The 10,041-nt window shown below is 39.9% G+C and overlaps 1 protein-coding gene across 1 annotated transcript; it reads left to right on the forward strand.

Annotated features, from left to right (window-relative positions):
- Window positions 1–686: 686 nt before the first annotated feature.
- On the forward strand, window positions 687–7,535 carry dpt (dermatopontin). Its single transcript, XM_042006897.1, has 4 exons — window positions 687–1,084; window positions 4,790–4,915; window positions 6,503–6,610; window positions 6,816–7,535. Exons 1-4 carry the CDS (start codon window positions 810–812, stop codon window positions 6,880–6,882), a joined length of 576 nt encoding a protein of 191 aa, XP_041862831.1. The 5' UTR covers window positions 687–809; the 3' UTR covers window positions 6,883–7,535.
- The last annotated feature ends 2,506 nt before the right edge of the window (window positions 7,536–10,041 follow it).

A 10,041-nucleotide genomic window follows, 5' to 3' on the forward strand; every position in this document is an offset into this window, starting at 1 on the left:
AACCACAAGAGCTGGTCGAGTCAACTTGAGTCTGTCCCAATTCTTGGAGCAGAAGAATCTGAGCCAGTTTGGCTGACATGCTTACAGTAAAACAGACACTTTGTTCAGTCTGGTCACCACGTTTTCTCCTGCAATTTAGATTTAATTTGAGGGAGAAAAGAAAAAGAGAAGAAAAAGTAACACCCAGACATTTTTTTATGGCTCACTGTATAGCTCCATGCAAACTACATGAAATCCAAAGCTGATGTAGGAATTGAACAGTGACTGTATAAAAGGTTTTGGGGGATTATAGTCCTATCACTGGATTTGTTTAACGTGGGTAAAAAAAATTAGAACATTGTTATTCTTATAACTACAATTATTCCGTAGATTTGTTTAATAAAAAGGCTTTTTATTACTGTGACTTGCATATTATATAATCAAAGATCCAAAGTGTCATAAAAATGTGACAAAAATGTACAGTAAGTCTTTATAACGTTTATGAGGGGAAAAGAGCTGCGTGAACACTCAGATAGTTAACAGAGAAACGTTTTCTCCAGTCTGGCAAAGAATCACATAAATATCTGAATCTCCTGTGACTTGAACAAGCTGTCTTTTAAGGTAAACCTTTATCTGTATAAAGACTTTGTTAATCCTCCATCTCAGAGTCGACCTTAAAATGCTAAGTGAGGACCACTGTTGGATTTGTCCTGCAACCAGCAAATTACACATCACTCCTGGATACCAAACATCTGGACAACAAAGGGCTGAGAGGAGTTTAAACTGAAGCAGCTGTGAGGGAGAGCAGCAGACCGACCGATCACTTCAACATGAATCCTGCTCTGGTTGTGTTAGCGTTGTCTGTGCTGGTTCCAGTGGCAGCTCAGTCCCAAGACCATTATGACATGGACTGGGTCAACACCTACCGACAGGGCTTCAACTTCCAGTGTCCCCATGGAGAGGTTCTTGTAGCCATCAGGAGCTACTACAGTGAGAAGGACGGCTCGGATCGCCTGTGGACATTTGAGTGCCAGCCAACACCTGAGGGGCTGGGTGAGCCCAGTGACTGCTGGTGGGACGACATCAGCCGTGCTGGGATAGAGTGGTGGGTTTATCTAATCTCTTTGAGGGCTTCAGCTGTAAACCCTGAGCAGTCACAGCTGTTTATATCACTCATATTTTTATAGTTTAATGAGTCACAGTTACAGAGAAAAGTAATTTTTTACTTAAGGAATAATTTTATTTGAGTGATGTTTAGTATCTTATATACTAATGTACAGAATTCATCTGGGAAAATGTTTAAAATCTGTCCATAATTTTTGGAGTTATGTTGCTAACTGATAGACAAACCAACGCTGCCAAATATATGACCTCCGCCGTGGTGGAGGTAATAATAACTAAATAAAAAGAGATCAGTTTTTAAAAAGGCCAGAAGCAGTTTGTTGTGAATTTGCAAAAACATGCATCAAGGTGTTCACCATCTATGACATCAATAAATGATGCAGAGTGATATGAATAAATGCTGGAAAAGCACAGAAAAAAAGAAAGTATCAGTCAAAGCTGAATGCTATCTGCTGGTGCCACACCAGAGTATTTCCAGCTGCAGCAACATGTCCTTGTTCTCCTGGGGAAAGTTCTGTTTAAATTAAGACAGGCTGCACAACACAACTATTCTTATGTAGAGTATTTGTTAAAAAATGTAAACCTGAAGCATCAGGTCTAACTACTGCTCTGCTTCCACTGGAAACTAGTATTAACTAGCTACCTCATAAATGACCTGGCTAGAGTGAAATGTAATACTGGAATATAAAAGGAACATGGTCCACACGTTGCCCTGTCTGTGAAAAGTTGGTTAGGCGTTGGTTGGTTGGGCGGCTGTAGCTCAGGGGGAAGAGCAGTTGTGTGCCAACATGAAAGTTGGCGGTACAATTCCAGGCTCCCCCTGCCTACATGCCAAAGTGTCCTTGGGCAAGACACTGAACCCTACGTTGCCCCCTGATCTGTCTATCAGGGTATGAATGTGAGTGATAGCAGAAACAATAGAAGTGCTGTGTGTGTGAATGTGACGTAGTGTAAAACATTTTGAATGGTCAACATGACAAGAGAAGTGCTGTATAAGTACAGTCTATATACCATTCTCTGTGAAACGTTGGTAAGCAGGCCAAAAATAATTATTTTAAACAACAAAATGTGTTATAAGGAAAAGACTGAGGCAAAAACTCACCTTGTTGCAACCCATTTAATACATGTAGAAAATGCAAAAACAGTCAATTTTGGCTGAAGGAACTTTGTTGAACTCACTTTCAATTGCAATTTTTTTTATCTGCTTTTCTGAATTATTGAGATAATTTAATTAAATATGCAATACTTATAAAAGCACACGTTGCTCTATGTCAGTGGTTCCCAACCTGGGGCCCCTGACCCCAAAGAGCACAGGGAATTCACAAAGTTTTGACTGTACAGTCTGTGTGAATGATAAAATTAAGATCGGATCCACATGGAGACAAGATGAGGTCTATCTGTTTAGGTTCATTTATTTGGATGTTTTTTCACACGGAACCAGCATTTTGGGAGCCTGAAAACTTTTGAAACCAGGTCCCAAAGTGAATAAATGGGGTTCATCAAAGTTCAGACTGTCATAAAAAGATCAGATATGGGTCACATATGACCAAAACAATCGCATTTAAGTCACTTTTGTCTGCAGTGTGATCATAGCCATACTTTACATAGACATAAACAAATAGGTTAGGTTATGATAACTGGATGTATTATACCAGTATAAAGAACTACTGGATCCCGATTTCAAAGAGAGTGTGAGTTTTAGACCTATTAAGATTTTGCACTCAAAGTGAGTTATAAATAAATGAAAACCAGCTAAAGATGATTTTAAGGGTAACATCTCTGCTAAATCATGATTTTACTTTAGACTTTGGACATCTTTATCTTGTCTTGTAACGGCAATAGAAATAGGAATTCTCTCCACTTTTTCTATATAGAGAAACAAAATCAGGCTATCCGGGGCCAGTATGAATCAGTCTCTCTCCAAAACAACCACGTGTGTCTGCAGTTGCTAGTTTCTGCAAACTCAGCTATCTTCAGTAAATTCTAACAAGTTACATCCGACAGGCCTTGTCGGTGTTGTTTTAGACACTTCAGACTGTAGTTCATAAGCCACATCTGGGTCTCGTTCGCAACTTTTTAAAGGTGGTGTTCATAAAAACTGGATAGTCCAGAAAAAACAGACAATGCAAAAAAAAAAAAAAAAAAAAGAAAAAAGGTCTCTGTCACATGAGACTCAACTCTGGGAGAAGAAAGAAATCTTGTGGCTTTAATTTCATATTATGATGTCTGATTGTATCCCATCCCAACCCAACCACAGCCTCACACAAACAAATTTGAGTAACTATCACCTTCACTGGATGTTGATGTGATTAAAGGATTGAATCAACCTTTAGAAAACCTGCTTGGAGGGAGAATTGCAGCCTGACAACAGCAACTTGATTCATATAACTAAACACATTGCTGACTCTGAAAATTTGCTTCAGATGACTTCTTGTGGTTTGGAGAGCAGAACACATTTGTGCTCTTTAGATTTACTTAAAGTTAAGCTTGACTACACCCAGCCCAGTTGTTGGACTGCAAACACTGTGAATGATCTTTATCATGGCCATGCCAAAGCTGTCTGTTTGAGTTAAACCGAGTAGGACATGGCCCTGCAGGGAACTACCCCCACTAACTGAATGGCTGGAGACTGTGTTGGTGTTGCCATGACAAACGCCTACTCATGCTGCATTCCCTGCTGCTTAGAAATGGGTTTGTTTTTGGATTTGTTGTGCAAGCTATCGAGTGGGCACAAACAAATTAAACCAGGGACCAACCCGTATTTAGTGAAAACATATAAACCTTATGGGCAAATGGTAAGACATTACACTGTCAGAAAAAGGGATACAGTATAAGTACATTTCTGTCCCCTAGGGTACAATCTAGTCTTGTGTACCAACTAGGGCTCACAACCAGACCTCAAGATAACTATTTGTACCCATTTGAGAGCCTGAAAGGAACATTTATGTTGTCAAGATGGAAATGTAAACACATTTTTACTGTTTCTTCCAAAAGTTAAGGTACAGTATCAGGAAATAGTTTGTGTTGGAAAAAAACAAATTAAACCATCTTTACTCGTAGATGAAAGCTTTACATATTCAAAGGAGATTTCAATCGATGGATCTACAGTTGTGCAACACTAAGGAAGGAAAAAAAGTTTATTTATAAATGTATATTTGTACCCACACTTAACTAATCTTTTAACTTCTGTCACATTATCCTCATTTTCATTGTCACCCTGGATGTAGTTCAGGAGGTAGAGTGGTTGTCTGCCAGTCAGAAGGTGGTTTGAGTTTAGGTTTCCCCATCACCCCACATGTCAAAGTTGCCTTGGTCTAGACACTGAACCCCACATTAGGTCTGGGTGATAAAGAAAAAAACAAACAAACAAACAAACTTTTTCTTCCTTTTGGCTTGCGTTTAGAGACATTCGTTTGCTTATAAATTAGAGTACAAGACGGTCACCAGCAGTAGCTGGTAGAGGTACACTACCGTTCAAAAGTTTGGGGTCACTTCCCTATTGAATCCCATGGCAAAGTGACCCCAAACTTTTGAACGGTAGTATATCTGTTGTACCTTCTGCTGAGAGTACAACAGCAGTACCTTTGATGGTACTACCCCAGCGACAACCCCTAAAGTTACAATTATATACTTTTTCCTAAGAGTGTAGTGAATTTTATGTAAGTCTATGCCACATATGTCTTTGCAGGACATCGACATGCACCCGGAATGGCCTGGTGGCGGGTGTTCAAAGCAAGTACTTTGAATCTGTACTCGACCGTGAATGGCAGTTCTACTGCTGCTACTACAAACGCAGATGCCCCTACTCCTGCATGTATGTCCTTACAGTTTGTATGAAAGACAATCAGTCATCTCAGACGACTTTGTTGTTGGGAGTTAGATCACAAAAATATAAATTCATCAAAGGCCTGGAAGCAAGAGGTAATAGCAAGCCTGCCACCCAGCACATCTAAAGCTAACTCATGCATTCTGTTTGGCCCATGAACAAAGTTTAAAAGGGACCACCTCTAGATTAGTAAATCTAGCAAATCAGATTTGTTTCTAGAGAGGACTGAACACCGAGCTGTCCTTTGTGTTGAGGGGATCTAGTTGGGTGACTCAGAATAAGGTGACTGTTTCTTGCAGATGATGTTATCTTGGTTGCTACATCCAGTCATGCTCTCCAACTCTCACTGGAATGATTCACAGCCAAGTGTGAAGCAGCTTGGATGAAGATCAGCACCTCTAAGTCAGAGACCATGGTCCTCAGTCGGCAAAGGGGGGAGTGTCCTCTCTGAGTTTGGAATGAGGTCCTGCCCCAAGTGGAGGAGTTCAAGTATTTCAAGCAAGGGAAGGATGGAGCAGGCGATGGAGAGGTGGATCAGTGTGGCATCTGAAGTGATGTGGACTCTGCATCAGTGTGATGTGGTGAAGGAGCTGAGCCAAAAGGTGAAGCTCTTGATTTACTATTTGTTCTATGTTCCAACCTTGACCTATGGTCACGAGCTGTATAGTGACCAAAAGAAGAAGATTGCAAATTCAAGCAAGGGTGGCTGGAGGCCCCCATACAGAGTGATCGATCATCCGAGAGGAGCTCAAAGTTAAGCCTCTGCTCCTCCACATCGAGGCCCCGTCCCACCAAGAGGAGACCGCAGGGAAGACCCAGAACATGCTGGAGGAACTATATTTCTCGGTTGACCTGGGAAGACCTTGGGAAGTTTGGACTTCCCTACTTACGCTGCTTCCCCCACAACCCAACACCAGATGAGTGGAACAGGATGGATGGATGGATGGATGGATGGATGGGGTGGGGTGGATGTACCTCAGGAGGAAAAGCAGTTGTCTGCCAACCTGAAAGTCAGTGGATAAATTCCAGGGTTCCCTTGGCTACTTGCCTAAGTGTCCTTGGGCAAGACACCGAACCCCATGTTGCCTCCTGATGTGTCTGTTATCGGGGTAAGAATGTCTGTTAGAGCAAAAGTATATAAAAGTTCTGTGAGTGTGTGACTGGGTAAATGTGCCATTTAGTGTAAAGCGCTTTGAGTGGCCACCATGACCAGAAAAGCGCTATATAAGTACAGTCCATTTGCCATTTATGAATGGATCTAGATTAACAACAAACAGCATTCATGTTGATTTCATGACCTGTTATATTGATAGAGCAGCAAACGACTCAAAAAACAACTTGTTCAGTGATGTGCTTCAGAGGTGCTTTGGGCTGGCTGTTTGCTTCTTTCCTCTGTTTTGGTCTTTAGATCACAATCCTGTTGGCTGAAGCTTCCATTTATACAGGCAGTCATAAGACAATTATTAATTTGCTCTTCTAACTCTCAGCAAATAAATCGAATGAGCACATCACCCAGGTTTTTACGTTATTAGTTAAATTCTCAAAATATTAAACAATGCTTGCTGCTTTCTATAGGAAAACCACTGATGTACCTGAATACCACAGAGAAGAGGCAGAAATGGTTGTACCAAGTTATGGCTACTTCATCCGTGGTGCTCAGACCACCTTCAATGGAGTGCTCAGGTTTGTTCACAACAGTTATATATTTTTCCTCAATAACTTCTGATCCACAGTAGCTGCAGTCAAAAGTCAGAGGCTGTTCAAAAATAATAAAGTTGAATGAAGTCAGCTAGACCAGTATGTTTATGGCCGATAAAACAAGAATCTGAGGAAACAATCCCTTGTGATTAATGGACTGACAACATTTTTTTCTCCTTTTTTATTTCAGAGATCGGCAATGGAAATACATCTTGTGCAGAATGACAGACTTTGACTGTGAATTTGAGAATTTATAGACTTTTAAGGAGGGTTTCATTGACATATAAACAGTTTAAACATATAATCGCTGCTTCTTTTAACCTGAACAATAATAAAGATTAAACTAATATGGTTCATTTGGTCATTCTTGTATTTACTTTTAATAAATAGACCACCTCCAGGAATGTGGTATATCCCTGTAATCACTGCTTTTATTAGTATAGCATGAAGGATTCATGCCATATAAAGCTAACAGTTCAAATAAACATCTGTACAGTGTGTCTACAGGAGATTTGGGCTCCACAGCGTTTATTTACCTTTGAGAGAAACTTAAAGTCCTTTGGCAGCCGGTGCTTTCCAAAGCAAAAACCAATTACTTGATTTTATCTTCATGGTGGTGGAAAAGACCACGCTAGGCTCTGCTCCAAGGCCTCTAAGTTGACGTCATAAGCTTTTCAGGGTTATTAAAGTATTTAGTGAGCAGCCTGTCTTTAATATTCTCTTAGTAGTGCCACAATATTTGGGAATAACAAGTTTTTTGCAAACTAAGCAGTGCATGCCAATCTGTTCAGTTGATGCCAGCCTTCTCTTAACTAAAATGTTATATTCAGTTTTGCAGTTATATTCTTTACTGAAATGTATGTACCAATGCAAAAATGGAAATAAAATTGTCATTTATTTATAGAAAACTTGCAAACTGCATTGTGCTTAAACTGTGTTCATAACCATAGACTGTATATAAAAGATGGACGGAGCCTCCATGATGTCACCTGTAGGTTTCTGAAGAGCTAATTGAAGCTCACTGGGTGGTTCCCACCATTGCAATCTTGGCAGCGTGACGCGTGTCGTCATTCCTGGAAAGTCCAAAAATGGGCAAAGAGGTGAAGCTGAGAGGGGGACTGTGAAGGTGGGGGTGGATGAGTGACACCCATCAAACTCCGAGCTGCCTGTAGCTAAGAGCTAACCAGTTAAAGGAGGTGGTTGGGCTAAAGTTAAGGCATGCTGTTAGCCAGCTAACGTGATGAGTTGGAAAAAAAATTCGTCCCCCTCACAGTTGTCATGGAGTTAAACTTGACCTATTAATCCTAAAATGTTTTTTGTACCAGGCTTTAAACATGATTATTTCTGCTGTGAAGTCGGTCTTTAACATGGGAGTCTATGGGGATTTGCTCTGTTTTGGAGCCAGCCCCTAGCGGATGAGGGGTGAACTCCAATTTTTTGCACTTCCACATAGGCTTCACATTTCACTAGCCGAGGTTGCCAGTTGAGCCTAACATCCCATCAATGAGTTTATTTACATGACCATCAAAATGTGATATTTGGAAGTAATCGGATTATTGTAATAATCCGATCTGACGTGCCTACATGCACTTCTGAAACGCCATATTCGTAAAATATTCTTGACAACATTTTCCAGTCTATTATTGGATTTCTTTCGGAGAATGTATGTACTACTAATGTGCGATACCACTGATTTTCTGTCCGATATGACATAAAATTCAACCAAGTATCCACCATACCGATCCGATACCGATATTTTGTACAAAAACTTGATGTGTTTGGAAAATCACTTTCAAAGCAGGCTACACTAAGAAGACAGGAATTGGAGACAGCTTATATTTTTATAAAATAAAATTCAGAATGACAGAATGGTAATTTAAAAATTACTCAAATGGAAATTACCAGTAAAATGCATAAACAAATAAATAAATGCCACAATAACTGCATCTTTGTTGACACCTTCATATTAAAATATTCAGTTACTACTAGTCTAAACAAATGAAAATGATTCATGTTACTGTCTATCCCATCTATTAAATATTTTTAGATGTATTTTTACTTTTTCAAACCCCACCATGGCTGTTTTACTAAATATTTAGTGACACCCGGCCTCTGCTGCATCCTTACCCACTAAAATCTAGGCCTGTTGAAACATATCTCTCCTAGCTCATGTTTGTTGTAGCACTCTTATTTCATAATCATATTTAATACTGTACAAAACTAAACAAGAAGCCTTAGTCCTAAGAATGAGGGCATCTCCCATTGTTAAACATCAACACAAAAACCTGAAGCCAGCAGACAGATAAAGATCACTTTCCCAAAGTTCAGCATCAGCGCTACACAGCTCTACATTTTCTCCCTCTATACCCGAATAATGCCTGATACTACCCGACAGTACATGATAGTATCTGATACTACCCAATACTACCTGATAATGCCTGATACTACCTGACAGTACCTGATAGTATCTGATAGTACCTGATACTACATGATAAAATCTGATATTATCTGATAGAATCTGATAGTACTTGATACTACCTGATAGAATCTGATACTACCTGACAGTACCTGATAGTACCCGATAGTACCTGATAGTACCTGATACTACCTGACAGTACATGACAGTATCTGATACTATCCGATACTACCTGGTAATGCCTGATACTACCTGACAGTACATGATAGTATCTGATAGTACCTGATACTACCTGATAGTACTTGATACTACCTGATAGTACCCGATAGTACCTGAGAGTACCCGATAGTACCTGATACTACCTGGCAGTACATGATAGTCTCTGATACTACCCGATACTGATAATGCCTGATACTACCTAACAGTACATGATAGTATCTGATAGTACCTGATAGTACCTGATACTACCTGATAGTACTTGATACTACCCGATAGTACCTGAGAGTACCCGATAGTACCTGATACTACCTGATAGAATCTGATACTACCTGATAGTACCTGCCTGCAAAATCAAAGGACTCCAAGGGTGATGCCTGTCTCACCCTTGCAGGACTTGTCCCTTTACTCTCCTCTCCTCATCATAATTTCATTATAAACTGTCTTATGACTGACTGTAAGATGGAGGTTTGTGGTGTTGCTTCAACACCTCTCTGTCCTCCCACACATCCTTCAGCACCGTTGCTCTTCATTTCCACACATGCTACAAACCGTAAAGGAGAGGAACGTTGCTGCGTCACTAATTTCTTATTTCACATATAACTATGGCGGGTGGAAGAAAAAGTAGTTTCTACCAACTGGGTATAATTTAAACAAATCCTGATATAATAGTTACTTTCCACTGTATTCCAGTTTGTGATAAACTCCAAATTTACCCCAAGTTACTTAAATTTAAATTTTCTAACATGAAAATTCTAATTCATAAAAAGCTGGTATCAGAGGT

This window comes from Melanotaenia boesemani, chromosome 14 (genome assembly GCF_017639745.1).
Source record: "Melanotaenia boesemani isolate fMelBoe1 chromosome 14, fMelBoe1.pri, whole genome shotgun sequence".
Taxonomy (NCBI): Eukaryota; Metazoa; Chordata; class Actinopteri; order Atheriniformes; family Melanotaeniidae; genus Melanotaenia; species Melanotaenia boesemani.